We start from the raw sequence: 16075 nt of genomic DNA on the forward strand, positions 1-16075 counted from the left end.
CCCAAACTAGATTCCATCAGAGAAACAGAATACTAAGTGTTCTGAAGTGAGGGCAGGTCTTCTCTTTCTCTGAATAATATATAAAACATATATTAAACAAATATGATTAACTTAGTTTTATTCTTTCAGTGGAGAGTAATTACATACAGAATTAATGAAACATTACACACTAACTTCCATTATTCAATTACGACCAAATCTTGTAAATGAAAAACTTAACAATAATGCAAACAAGTTTATCTATATAACTATTCTTCTTCTTCTTCTTCTTTTTCATCAGGAACTGTATTTACCTGAAGTTTGTAAAAAGTATCCTTTTGAAAGGGTCTTTGAAGAGGATGTGCTAACAACTTTGCCATACAGTTATGTAATTTAGTAGTATTTCTCATCACCTCAAACACATAAGATGTATATTTTTCATCCAAATCACAAAATGATTCAAATATTTCCTATAGAAAAACACGTTATAAAATATATATAACCGTTCATACAAAAATATTGTAAAAAAAAAAAATAAATAAATAATTCAAAATAGTATCCAATTGTCCTGTAAGAATAATATCCTTTAAAAGAAGTAGAAGAATTAATTTTTATGATATACAATTATTAATTCTGTTTGACCTTTGAAAAAAGTAGGATTTCCTTGTTTTCTGTTGTGTTTTTGTGGCTGGAAGGATGTAAACTGTATAGTAAATGGAATGTTCTTCCTGCTAACAATGAAACCAAGTATTAAAAAAAAAAAAAAAAAAAAAATGGCACGACTAAAAGGTGTAATCTGCCACTTATTTATAACATGAGACAAGGCTATGATAGCATTTTTTGATCTTTTGGAATGTAGCGGTCCCTCATTTGATTGCAAGTGGTCTTTGGTGAAAATTTGCTGAAGTTGTCTGACATGAGCTGCCTGTAACAACATGAAGTTTGTTATGTGGCAAGCATTAAGGCTACTGCATTTACTAGTCAGCATAAATCCTACAGGCACAAAAAAGCAAGAATTGATCAAGTTCTATTTTTCATAATTTTCACAGGGTCAAAGGAGTATTAGCTATTTTATAATGTTGAAGTTTTGTTTGATATTATTTTTAAATTTTAATACTGAGTAGCCAAAAATATGATTGTCACTCCAACAACTGCCCGTGATGGCTTAGCTCACTAACAGTGGTGAGCTAAGCCAGCACTGGCAGTATTCACATACTAATCTGTACAGCATTTGTGAACAGGTAATTGTATTCACCAGAGGAAAATTATAATTGGTTGGAATCTGAAAGACACGACTGATGGTATCAGTCCCATCCCCAAGAAAAAATTAGCACGTCTAGGTGGGCTGCTGTTCTACAGCTGTTATTATAAAATAACAACTTTGCTTGTGATGGCTGATTGTCTTGTCTTGTTTATTACTGTGTAGTGGGAAAACAAATTGGATATATGAGGTGAGAAATGGATGGACATAGTTCATGTTAATAAGTCTGTGTTAATTAAGCAGGCACTTTGGTATATGAGGCGCTATTCAAAAGCTTTTGGGCTACAATAATAATTTTAAAAAAAATTAATTATAAACTTTGAGGGGGATGTTATTCCTCAGCATTCCCTACAATTAAGAATACACAGGGACAGGGCTTTATATCATTTCATTAAGAGAATTGCAGGGTTTTACACATAATATGTCATTGTTAGGGCATTTCTGCACTTGTTTTGTATCCTCCTGTTGCCTTTTTTCAATTTCTGCTTGATCTCCAAAATATAATTAAATTTGAGTTCAAATTTTAGTCTCAGAAGCAGAAAAAGAAATCACTGGGAATAAGATCAGATGAGTACAGAGAATGGAGAAGCAGAGCCATGCTGTTCTTGTTCAGAAACTGTTGCACACAGAGAGCAGTGCAGTATGAGCCAATCTGCTCATTTTATTTGTCATGATGAAGCTGCCAACTGCCAGTGCCCTTTCCCTGGATGTTTGAGTTTCATAGCCTCTTTGTCGATGTTGTAGGACATACTATTTATAAAAGTTCCAATTAACACTAGTTAAATTATTTTTCATATTCTGTGTATAGATGTTCTACAAAAAGCATTACATGTACAAAACTTATCATGTTGTTTTTCATGTTACATGTGGATATGTATTTTTAATTATTCAAAAAGTCAGCTACTCCCAATATTTTGTGAAACTTAACATTTACCTATTTTTCCTATGTTTTTGCAAAATTAAGAAGTTTAATAGTTATTCGAAATCCAAGAGCATGGCAGGAAGAAGAAAGAGCAGTGGTAAAATTACTATACTGCTAGGTCTACCACTGTGCAGATGGTGGTGGGGGGGGGGGGGGGGGCAGATTGTTGGAGAATATTAAGGGGTGACCAACAGAATTTTTACTTTTCTTTCTGGGGAAAAAAAAAGAAGAAATAATAGAATAGAATCTTTAATTGCAGCAATGATAGACACAATTAGTCCCGTCACAGCAAGGTGGTGCCAGGGGTTAAACTCACCTTTTTTCATTGTTTGGTAAATTAGAATTATTCAATTACCTAAAATTTTTAAACTCAACCAAAATGACTATATTAGAATGATACAAGTCTAAGTAATAAATTAGACCATTTAATTGAACTGTTCTATGCAAGTGAATTTCACATTATTTTGTTTTCTGAGACACGTTTATTCTTATTATGACTTTTTTAAACTTTGAAGCCAGCTTCAATTATACCTTTACTGCTTATAACATATATTAAGAGAAGGGAGAGATACATGTATATTTGTGCTTACAATTATACATATATCTCTCCCTTCTTACAACCACTTACAATTCTAAGAACATGATCCTAATCTATTAAAGATACAGGATCACTTACTGTTATGATTAAGCATTATTCTGTATCACAGAATAATTGCTCAATAATAAATATTAAGAAGGGCGGTCAAATTGGTCAGTCATAAATCATTCGTATGAAAAATAGCATTAGCAAATCAGGGACAAAAAAAAAAAAAAAAAAAAACACATCCTGTTCTGGTATCAGAATTGTTTATTATATAAAAACAGATATGTTTGTTAATTTAATAAAAATGTAGTATATCTTAGAGACACCTGCCTGATAGTGAACAGCCTCGATTCTTCGTGGTATACACTAAAAAGTCAGTCCATGCTGACTCAAATGCTCCCTACAGCTGTTGCATTGGACAATTGCAGTTCTCTATTCCAAAGCCTTCATTCTGCCTTGCCCCACAGCTGCTCAATTTGATCAAGATCTGGTGATTGGGTAGGTCACCACAGCAGGCTGAATTCACTCTTGCATTCCTAGAAGTAGTTCGGACCTTGTGACATGGTGCATTATCCTGTCAGAAGAACCCAATCTCAGGGATGCACTTGGTCAAAAACAATTCCCAGATAACCTGTGGCATCCAAATGATGAGGCACTAGTATCAAGTGGTTCAATCCAAATCATGAAAACACTCCCCACAGCACATTACTGCTGCAACTACCAGCCTGCAGTGTTGGAATCTTGCATGATGGGTCATGGACTTGTAAAAAGTGGAGAACTGGAGAATTGGAAAAACATTACCCACTGCAATGGAATCTACTTGTTTAGTCACAGGTAGCGATACCCATTTGTGACAAGGTACAATGAAAAAATAGCAGAACATTCTTGTCAGAACATTCCGAAATGCCTATTTGGTTGCCACTGTTGTACCGACTTATTCTTTGATCGAATGTAGCCTTTCTGTTACCCTATTCAAGTTTTGTTATCCTCCATTGGCCTCTTGCAACAACGAACTGTTTCTGTCCATAGGCATGTCATTGGCAGGAAGTTAGTTGGTTACTGGACCAATCTATATACACCTGGAACAGGTTTTGATGTATGAAAACCTGTTGGGGTTGTCACATGTGAAAATTCCAGAAGGGTTGTATAGTCCAAGATACTCAACAGCACATCTGGTACCAAACACACAACATTCATAGTTTTAAATCTTTCATCTCACCCATTCTTGCACTGAATTGCACATATACTGCATCTACACAGCATTCCACCTGCTTTATATAGCATGGTATGAATATGTGAGCTGTTACTCATAAAGTGGCTACCCATGTTTCATGCAATGGCAATAAAGGAAAATCATAATAGTAGTAGTAGTAATAATAATAATAATTATTATTAGTCCAGTGGTTATGGTCCCGGACCACCAATACAATATTATGGACTCAAATTCAAATTTCACGTGAAAAAAAAAAAAAAAAAAAAAACCCCACAAATAAATAAATCATGGAGAACAAAAAAAAAAAAAAAAAAAAACTTGCGAAAGTCACTCCATTGGACTTGCCTCTCCAAAGGTAGAAGTGGCAGAGTGGCGCCATCCGGTGTTGCTCCCTATAACTACCACCCACCACTGGATGCAAAAACAGGTCCACCTTCATAGCTGGATGAAGATGAGAAGTCGAAATACTGAACATACTGCAACGAGTGTGGTGTAGGCCTTAGGCAGAACGGTCGGTTTGAAAAGTCAGAGACAGCCTCCCACAGACGACAGTGGAGCTGTCTCATGTATGGCTACCACAACTAAAGGCAAGACCACCCAGCCCAACCAAATGGAAGTGTTACTTGCATAACTGCTCTAGTGACCACCCTGGAAGGAAGAAGCTAATGCATGAAGTGGACTTTGAAATGATATATTCATCAAATGATATATAATATATTCATCATGCAAGAGTATGAAGTAATGAAGCTAGAGACAGATATGACAATGCACAAGACAAAACTACACACCAAGCGGTTGGAATGGTACCTGACTGTTCAGGTCACCAAAGAGCGAATAACAGATCAGAGATGGGCCATTAACAACCTGATAGCTTCTGCAATCTTGGAAAAATCAAGCAAGATGTGAGTAACCAACTACAAAGAACAAGTACGGACACAACCAAACCAAAACTGAAGGAGGAACCACAACCCAGAGCAGCCAAAGTGGAAACAGATAAGGTTACAATATCTATAATAGAAGAGTGGAAGATGGTCCTGGCTGGATTTGAGGGAATGAACCCCATAAAAACACACCACATCAAAGCAAAGATCCAACAGAATCCTGTGGGAAGTCAGACCACCTCAATCAGCAAATAATACTGGATTACCTCAACAATGATGAAGTAACACTATACACCATCTGCACAGCCATTTTCTGTGCTGCTGTGGCAGCTACCAGGATGAACAGAAGGGAAACCAGAGACCAACAGAAAACAAAAGGCAAAGATGTGGAACCATCAGCCTGGAAAAGAAGGCTGAAGCAGAAGATAGACAGATAAGAGTGAAGATAGGCCAACTGACCCAATACCCACAGGGTAACAGAAGTAAGAAGCCGATCAGAAAAGTGAAGACCATTCTCAAGAAAGACAATGTCCACAGCACACAGAAGACATAAATAAGAGGATCGAAGAATACCTAGACACCCTCAGGCAGAAACTTCTGGCACTCAGCAAGACACATTACATGAAGGGTGTCCAGAAAATACAGACAACAGGATATCTGGCGACGAAACCCTGAGAGCCTTCTAGAGGAAAATTGGAGAAGAGAAGGGAGGCAATGGACCCCCCCCCCCAACCAGAATGCACTTCAGGAGTTCTGGGGCAACCTGTGGAGCAGTGAATTTAGCCATTAAGGTTGTCCTCTGGATAGATCTAGAATGGAAGAAAACAAAGGATATAAAAGAGATGACAGAATGGGAGATTCAGAAGGAAGAGGTGCAACAGTAGATCAGTAAGTCCCACAAGTTGTGAACTTCAAGAATAAATAACATTTACAACTACTGGTACAAAAAAGAAATTCAGATGCACATACAGGCACGTTGCAGAGCAATTCACCCATATAATAATGCAGCCTGACACAATCCCAGAGTTTCTGATTCAAGGATCAATTGAACATTGACACTACGGTTATAGAGCAGGCCTACAAGAAGCATTATAACTTGTACACAGCATATTTCGAATACTGCAAGGCCTTTGACTCTGTGCCCCATAGCTGGCTGATAGAGACTCTGAAAATCTACAAAGTCAACCAGACATTGACACTTCCTAGACCATGGCAAAATGGCAGACTGCAATCAAGGTCAAGAATGTCACAACCAGACATTCATTAGAAGAGGAATCTTTCTGGGAGATGCCCAGAGCCCACTATAGTTCTGTCTAGGGCTCAACTTACTGCCCACATTCTCAATAACAGCAAATAAGAATTATACCCAAAAAAGAAGGGAGGATGAACCTGTATACCCTCTCTCACCTGATGTACATGGATGACATCAACCTCTAGCAGCAACTCAGAATCAACTCCAACAGCTATTCCACATCACCAAAGAGTTCAGTACTAACATAAGGATGAAATTTAGCCTTGGCAAATTGCAAGATGCAAGACCCATGGACTGCATCAAGGATATCCAGTTGAATAAAACTACCAGCTGAAGACTGGTGAAGAGATTCAAGCCATGACAAAGGGAGACACAAATATCTGGGGATGATACAGGATCACAGGTTACAACACAAGGAGATATAGGCCTGCCTGACTGAGAAATACGATCAGACTGAGAATCCTGCTAAAATCAAAGCTGAATGGTGGGAATATGGTCACAGGCATAAACACTTACTCAATACCAGTACTCCTTTGGGATTATAGATGAGACCAACACTGTGTTGGAGATTATGAGATCAACCAGGATAATGATAATGAAGGGCTGCCAACGTCACTTGAAGTTGGCCATTTAGAGACTGACCATAGCCCGGAAAGGAGAGGTCATCAAGAGAAGGTGATTCAAAAACCTGCGGGATTACTTCCAGAAAAACAAAGCACCAATCTACCAAGCCATAAGAAAGATAGATAAATGGCACACAACACTCAACCTCAACAAGGATAACACACTAACAAAAACAGAAAGATAAGCAAAGAATACACTGCATAGCAGACACTAGAGTGACCTCCATCAAGCCTACATACATAAGATTGCTTCCAATGTATGGCTCATGAATGGAAAGCTCTTCCCCGAGACTGAAGGATCATGCTCACCATCCAAAACCAGGTAATCAACAATAGGAACTACAGGAAATATATTGCCAAGGACATCAGATTGACAGATTACACATATCGACAAAGTCACATGGCCCCAGAAACAATCCAGCACATCACCATGGGATGCAGGGTTATCACTCAGATGGAGGACACTCAAAGACAAGACCAGATGGCCAGGATAATACATCAGAAGCTAGTGCAAAAATACCAGTTGATTAAATAAAGTGTACCATATTAGAAGTATGAACCTCAGGCCGTACTAGATACTCCTACTCACAAATTATATTATGACCATGCCATAATAAGATGTGACAAGACAATCTCACACAACAACTTAGACATTACCCTCATCGACAAGAAGGGCTACGTACCTGATCGACACCGACCCAAGAAAACCTATGAGGGAAAGATTAAGAAGTACAGAGACCCAAGACAAAAAGTCTAAGAAATGCAGTATATGGAACATGTAATGACCATTACAATCGCTGTGTAAACCACCGGCATGGTGCTAAAAGGCCTCCATAAGAACCTACCAGCAATAGGTCTCCCAGAGAACACTTACATGAGACTCCAGAAAGCCGTGGTCCTGAACACTTGGATTAGTAAGAGTTCCTCGACCAACAGTAATAACAATAATAATCGTAACCGGACACAACCAACCAAACCATGCACTTGGTACCAGTACCTGTCATGGGGCAAAAAAAAAAAAAAAAACCCCATAAAGGAGAAAAAGTTACAACAACAATAATAATAATTGTAAGTACAATAGACTCTATTTTCCGGGATAGATGGTAAAAAACAAATCCCGGATAATCGATTTCCCGGTTAATCCAAAAATACAGAAGTCCTCGACAAACGTAAGAGTTATATTCCACGACTTCTTACCTAGTCGAGTTTTACTTAACTCGGGAATGACTGGTAACATATTGCTACTATATTATTATTGACGAATCTGAATTCAGCACAATACTTGTTAATGTTTGGCCATTTTCATACATCGTTATTATTTTAATTTTCTGATCCAAATCATTCGCTTTCCTTTTCTTGATAGATTTACTAGTACCGCTGTCACTTAGTACCATGATAAAAAATAAATTTTCTGTTTATACTCAGGGATGACCTACAAGAAACAGCACTGTATTCAGCAGTCACGGACTTGATGATAACAGTCAAAATTCAATTTCCTGAAAAGAACTTCACAGGGTTTTAGCATTAGTAGAGGCATATGATGCAAGAAAGCAAGCTTATGCAGCATCAGCCAAAAAAAAAAAAAAAAAAAAAACACTCCCCTTTCACCCTTCCATTTGTTCCAAATACCTGTCCAGCTCAGCCTTCAATTTATTTAGGCTATCAACTTCCACAACAAAGGACGGAAGTCTGTTCCACCAACCAACCAACTACCCGCTGGCTAAAGGCAAACTTCCGCACATCTATCCTACATCTGTCTTTCCTCAATTTGAATTTATGTCCTCTCAGGTGATTATTCTCAGCAAGAGGAAGAATCCCATCGGAACTGAGCATGCTCAAACCATTCAAGGCTTTATACACCTCTATCAGATCACCTTGCAGGTGCCTAGTCTCTAGACACTAATTTGCAAAATTTAAGCCTTTCTTCGTAAGAGCAACCCTTTGTTCCATTCACTAATCTTGCCCTTCTCTGTACTCGTTCCAACAGCTCTACATCCTTCTTAAAATGAGGCTTCCAGACCTGGATACAGTACTCAAGGTGTGGCCTGCCCATTGCCTTATACAAGGGGATAATCACTTCCTTATCCCTGCTAGAAAAGTTTCTGTATATCATTGACAAGACACTATAAGCCACTCTTGCGGACCGTCTGCACTACTAAAAAAACTTCATATCTGCCTGCACAATTACCCCCAGGTCCTTTTCCTTCTCTACCAAATATATGATATCAAAGTTATTCCTTGCATCCAGTTCCTTTGTGACCACATCACAGTATCCAATCAAATTAGTCGAGCAAGACTTTCCCTAAACAAAACCGTGCTGTGTCTGAACTATAACTGAAATCTTGTCTAGATGATCCTGCAGTTGATACATCACTCTGGGGTTACTGCTTTCCATATTATTCCATATTCCACCTCTCAGCCCAACTGCTCAACTTTTTCTAGATCCTGTTGCAGGAGCGTACTGTCATTAGTGTCCTTAACAAACCTGCCAACCTTCATATCGTCTGCAAACTTGGACATTATGCTTGATATACCATCAATATCATTCATAAATACAGAAAACAACAATGGACCCAACACTGAACCCTGAGGGACTCCACTAATAACATTAGTCCTTGTTGAGCAGTGTCCATTGATTACCACTCTCTGCCTTCTCCCACTCAACCATCCCTTTATCGATAGCAGCAATTTGCTTCCAATGCCACACTGCTCCGATTTTTTCAGCCGTCTTCCATGTGCAACAGTATCAAAAGCCATTCTAAGGGTGCAAATATATGATATCAAAGTTATTCCCTGCATCCAGTTCCTTTGTGACCACATCATAGTATCCAATCAAATTGGTCAAGCAAGACTTTCCCTTAACAAAACCATGCTGTTTCCGAGCTATAACTGAAGTCTTGTCTAGATGATCCTGCAGCGCTTCTTTAACCAGTGCCTCCATTAATTTTCCTGGAAGAGAAGTTAAACTAACAGGTCTATAATTACTTGTGTTGCCCTTTGATCCTCCTTTGTGAATTGGGGTCACATTTGCACATCTCCGGTCCATAACTAGACAGATCACATCCACCCCGGGCGTCTCTTTTATGTTTATCTTCAACAATTTCTCCTCCACTTTCCTCTCAGTTATTACAAATCATCTAGCTCACTGCCAGAGTTAAACTCACCTCTGGCATTCCCATCCCTGATTAACTCCTCATGGGTGAATGTAGATGCAAAATATTCATTTACTTTGTTAGCCACCTGAGCAGGATCATCAACAGTTGAGCCATCAATATCCAGTGGACCAATCTGATTCATCCCTTTCCTTCTAGAGTTTACATAGGTAAAGAACTCTTTATTGTTTTTCTTTGCATCCTTTTCCAAGGATTTCTCATAATCTGCCTGCCTAATCTCCTTTGTGACTTGGTTACAGACCAGCTTATATCTATAATAAGCTTCCATATCACCCATTAATTTAAATGTATCCCATGCATTTTTCTTCTCTGCCATATGTCTCATTAGTTCATCTGACATCCATTTAGGCTTAAACCCTGAACAATATTTCTTAGTTGGTATATAAAGCCTAGTAGCTTCCAAGATAAATTCTTTGAATGCTTCCCATTTTGAATTTGCTGTTGGTAACATCATCAGTCGGTCCCACTGTATAGAATTTAAATACTGTCTCAGTCCATCGTAGTCGCCTTTACGAAAGCAAAAACCCTTCCCTTTACCCCTGATGGTAGTTACCTCTTTGAGTAAATCCCACTTCAGCACACTGTGATCACTGCCGCCTAGTGGTTCCTCTATCTGCAGATTCTTCATGCGTGAAGAATCACTACTGATAATCAAATCAACATTATTACTCCCTCTAGTTGCCTCCTGAACATGCTGATGTAGAAAACAATCATCCAATAATCCACAAAAGCCTTGCTAGTGTGTGAGTGACCAACTACAAATTCCAGTCAATATATGGGAAATTAAAATCCCCCATTATAAGACTCTCTGATTTACTGGCCCACTCTATTTCCCTGTACAGTTTCTTATTATACTCATCACAGTCATTAGGCCTATAGCACACTCCTACTCTCAATTTTGATCTCCCAATGCTTATCTCATACCAAACTGACTCGACACTGCACCGTCCAGCGATGTCGACTGGCTTCACTTCCTTGCATTTTATGTGTTTCTTAACTAATAGCATAATCCTTCCTATCCTTTCTCTAGACGTTGTACTCCCCAAATTCCAGTTCTGCATTCCTTATATCTGTGTGACACCACGTCTCTGATATCCCAACAATATCTGCCTTTGATGCTTTGAGCAATACCTCAAATTCATCAAATTTATTTACCAAACTCCTAGCACTGGTGTTCACACAAGTATACATGCACCTGTTCTTTTTCTTAGCTATCATAACACAACCCATGTGTTTACTTGTACCGCAATGACTCCCAGCAGTCTCTGAAATATCCTGCATCTTGTTTTCCAGGCTTCTGCTCATTCCAATAGAAGCAGTGCAAGAATCATTTTCACCTCTGCCAGTGGCTACTGTTAATCTATTAGTCCTTGTATTCCCCCAGCTAGCAGTTTTCCGACCCACCTAACACTGCCTTGATAGCATCAGCAAATATTCTTGCACCCTTTCTATTTAAGTGTATCCCATCCCTGTAGAAGCAGTCTCTCCTGTTAACAAGTACAGACAAGGCTGAAAAAAATTCTACCATTTGAGCCTTGCACAATCTTTCTGGGGCCATATCGTGTCTGGGCAGAATTTCAGACACTTTCAAATTCAACTTTAAGTCACAGCTTTTTTTCCACAGTGACCTGTACTTCTTAAGTAATTCTGCCTGTCTCCTACTCTTAATATCATTAGTGCCAACGTGTACAACAATATCACCTTTTGTGCCCTTAAAAGATGATATCCGCTCTACAACGTCATCAACCTTTGCCCCTGGCAGACATACCCTGGTCCTTTTCCACCTATCTTTTCTACATAGAATGTTCTCCGTTTCCCTGACAATAGAGTCACCAACAATTACTAGTTCCTGTGGGAACAGCGCATTCTGCCTTGGGGGTTGCTGCTGTGTTGCGGGATGATCAAGTGCAAGCTCTAGCATTGATGTGGGCAACTGAGAGCTTGATGCGCCCCTCAATTTAGATCCTTCGAGGGTATCCATCCTGTCCTTCAAGCTCTCGCATAGGCTCATAACAATGCTGAGTTTTTGCCTCTTTTCCTCACACTCCTTACATCGTGCACACACTCACAAAGACACCCCTCCCACCCCCTTGGCAATATCATGTCCCGTACCTGACTGCTCCACAAACATCAAGCAAGCAGTGCATTTTAAAAGGTTGTGATTCAGAGGGCAACTGCCCCCCTCAGTTCTCCCCTGAGCCACGGCACTCCATTTAGCTTGAGCCTTTTGCTTTGCTGCTTTGGTCTGAGACATGATTTCGATTCAATTTCAATACAAAAATTATAGCCCTAAACTTGTATCCCAACGCAGCTGTAACACTATATATCTATATATATTTTTTCAGTATCAAGTATTATCTTCGAGTTTCTTTATATAACTTCTGTATCAGTTATGTATTAATTAATTATGTTACGTTTGTAAAATCTAAGTCGTTGTAGGTATTTAGTTAAAAAGTACAATTTAATTGAGAATGAAGTTCGACAAGATTAATAAATTTTACTATTAATTGATATTATATACTATACTCTACTAAGTTAACACTATCTAGTTCGGGATATAACGTATCGTATAATAATGGCGGCAATTTACAAACGATAAATCTACGGACACTTAAGTATTAATTAACTTCCAAAATCTCACTGTCTCAATTTGGAATAAACCAAGGATCTTGACTAGGTCTATAAGCTACTTATAGAAAATAATTAAAAAAAAAATATAGCTCAAAAACTTCCTGTTCGCCGGCTGTGCAAAATTTGTAAAACACGTGGATTGGATACCCTTACCAATACTTAAGTAATAACCTACAAAATCTCTATCTAAACTAAGTATCGTAACTAGGAATATAAAGCTATTCTAGAAAATAAGTTAATATGCCAATTTAAATTAATAAAAGAACTTCTTTTTTTATTAACAGAAAAAACTTCTCTATTTTCCTGAGCTGTAAAAACTTCACCTGCACAAGGCTACTCTCGTTCCCACACTATTATCACCCCGTGCGACTTCACATTTTACTAAACCACATTTCTGGTGGTCAACAAAAAACAATAAAAACAATTTGCACTTTCTGTTTTATTGGGCTTTTCTGTTAGCGCAATCTATTACAAATGGGTAGTAAACTCGATCTTCTTGCATTTGCTATGATAGCGATAGTTGGAATTCTGTTGGTTTTTACGTTATGTTGAAGTGTGTGTGTGTGTGTGTGTCCCCTTCACTGAAATCTTCAGTTATATAAAAAAAAAACCACATAAATAATTATAAGAATCTTCTCTTCTTTCCTATTTTTTTCTTGTTATTCCAATCTCATTTGTGCAATTTGTGCGTGCTGTGATTGTCGTTATTGATTGCTTTTTTTATTATTATTTTTTGTTGTTTTAAATTTCACAATCCCAAAAAAAATAAAAATAAAAAATTTGAGTTAAAACAAATTTACGTAAATCCGTAGTTGCGTAAGTCGGGGACTTACTGTATTGAAAAATGTTCTGCAACCTACGTAAAAATATGGCGATAGATAAAAAACTTACTTGTGTGTCCAATAAGATGCTTCCCTTTATTTTTTAAAATGTCGTGTACAGTTTGATCAGCATCATCATAATGGTTCCTTAGGGATTTAACGGTGCACCGTTTTCAAACTTTTGAATAATTTCAATTTTTTGTTTAACTGAAAGCGCAACTCTTTTGCGTTTACCCATCATTTTCGCAATTTATAAACCAACAAAAAAAATAAACCAACAAAACATTTGCTCTCTCTCTCTTTGTTTTTTTTTAGCTTCATGCCCACGGCTAAAAAAAAAAAAAAAAAAAAGCGGTCCTAATGACGACTTATAACGGCACTTCTTGTGGCTTATTTGTAACTTGCAAAACATATTTTTATACCTATTCTAGTTATTACTTCAATTTTATGATTTCTGGTTGATTTTTTTTTTTTTTTTTTAATTTGGAGTCTTGAAGTGTCCTGGTTAATCTGATCACGGTAAATCGAGAGTCTGCTATACTTCCTCCGCAACTGCACTAGCAACCACCCAAGAAGGAAGAAGCCAATGCATGAAACGTAGCATCAAAATGAATGGGCCAAAAGAAAACCCATAAAAGGGAAAAATTATAAAGAAGAAAAAAAAGTTTTTTAAATTTTTTTTTTAAAAATAATAATAATCACATTCGACTCAATGGAATTCACTATTCCTTCAGCTCAGTACTAAAACATACATTGTAAATGATACTCAAAATGGCTTTAGTTCAGAATCATGTAAAATAACATAGAACAAACTATGTGGGAGATGACACCGAACCTCACAAAAGTACAACACACTGCTCTTATGATTAAAAATATGACACAGTACCCAAAGATATGTGCAAGGAAGTTCTAGGCTTCCGTTGTCCTAGCCAAAAAATAATAAAAATAAATAAAATAAAGAAATAAAAATAATTATTTAATTTAAAAAAATAATAAAATATAACAAAATAAACTGAACTAAAACTATCTATTTGACTCCTCACATAGGTATCTCTCCAGCTGACCTTTGAATTTCTCAAAGCTGTCACAGCCTCAACTACCCTTGGAGGCAACTTATCCCAGTAAATAACTTGCTGGCTAAAAGAAAACTATTTGCAATCTCAATCTACACTGAGCGTCTTTCCCCATAATTTGAACTTATAGCCCCTAGTTCTGGAATAATTTATAATAATAAAGATTGAACCATCATTCATTTCACTTTTGCCTCTCAAAGCATTATATACCTCAGCCAATCTCCTCTATGGTGCCTAGTTTCCAAGCTCTGTAGCCACATATTCGAAATCTTTTCTCTTACGGACACCCTTTTGCTGATCTCACAAGACATGTTGCTTATTTTTCAACTCTTTCAAGGAGCCTGATGTCTTTTTTTTTATGTGTAGTCTCCTTACTTGAGCACAGTATTCTAAGTATGGTCTTATGATTGCCTTATACAATGGGAGCATGACCTCCCTATCTCCAACAAGCAAATGTATGAAAACTAATTGATAGGGGCATCATCATCATCAGCCATTTTCAATCCACTGCAGGATGAAGGCCTCTCCAGCAACTTTCCAGTTCCTTCTGTTTTGCGCACTGGCCATCCACTTACTACTCAAAAACTCATGAATTTCATCTATCCATCTCCGCCTTTGTCTTCCAGGTTTTCTTCTAGCTCCTCTCGGGTACCATTCTGTTATTTTCTTAGTCCATCTGTCATCATGTCTTCGAGCTATGTGTCCTGCCCAAGACCATTTTAGTTCTTTAGTTTTGATAAGAATGTCCTTTACTTGAGTTTGCTGCCTAATCCATGTGTTTCTCTTCTTATCTAACAGTCTGATTCCCAATATAATTCGTTCCATTCGTCGCTGTGTAGTTCTTAGCTTCTCTTCCATTCTTTTGGTGAGTGCCCAAGTTTCACTTCCATAAGTCATGGTGGGGAGTATACATTGGTTCATTATTTTACGTTTCAGACAAACTGGGATATTGCTCTTCAGTATGTGACTATATTTCCTGAATGCTATCCATCCAAAATTTATTCTTCTCTTGACTTCCAGCCATTTATCATTATTACAGCTAATAACTTGTCCCAGATAAGTATATGACTCCACCTTTTCAATTACTGCTCCTTCAATCATTATTTCCCTTTCCGTGGCATACTTGTTCATCATTACTTTTGTTTTAGCCATATTCATCTTGAGTCCAAAATCCTTACTAACTGTGCATAACTGATTAAGATTTTCCTCTAATTCTTTGGGATCGTGGCTTATGACCACAATGTCATCTGCAAATCGTAAATGGTTTAGGTACTCTCCGTTCACATTGACTCCTTTCTGCGACCAGTCTAATCTTCTGAAAGCTTCCTCAAGGGCAGCAGTAAACAGCTTCGGAGATATTGTGTCTCCTTGTCGAACTCCTTTCTCAATTTTAAATTTGCTACTGTCTTTGTCTAGTCTAATAAAGGATGTAGCACTCTCATATATTTTCTTTAAAATCATAATATATGGAATATCTATGCCTTGTCTTTCCAGTGCCCCAAACATTGCCTTATGCTGTATGGAGTCAAATGCCTTTTCATAATCCACAAATGCCAGGCATAATGGTGTTTTATATTCATTTGCTTTCTCCATTAGCTGTGATATTACGTGAAGGTGATCCATAGCTGAGAATCCTGTCCTAAAGCCAGCTTGCTCTTTCAGT

At 37.8% G+C, this 16075-nt stretch overlaps 1 protein-coding gene across 1 annotated transcript in view; it reads right to left on the reverse strand.

Annotated features, from left to right (window-relative positions):
• Nucleotides 1-248: 248 nt before the first annotated feature.
• LOC150087067 (BRISC and BRCA1-A complex member 1-like) overlaps nucleotides 249-16075 on the reverse strand; it is a 117661-nt gene continuing 101834 nt past the window's right edge. Inside the window, exon 8 of the mRNA XM_090372363.1 lies at nucleotides 249-449. Coding sequence (XP_090228489.1) covers nucleotides 249-449 — 201 coding nt within the window. The remainder of the gene's footprint in view (nucleotides 450-16075) is intronic.

Source organism: Mastigoproctus giganteus, chromosome 4 (assembly GCF_048544385.1).
Source record: "Mastigoproctus giganteus isolate SK-2022 chromosome 4, ASM4854438v1, whole genome shotgun sequence".
NCBI lineage: Eukaryota > Metazoa > Arthropoda > Arachnida > Uropygi > Thelyphonidae > Mastigoproctus > Mastigoproctus giganteus.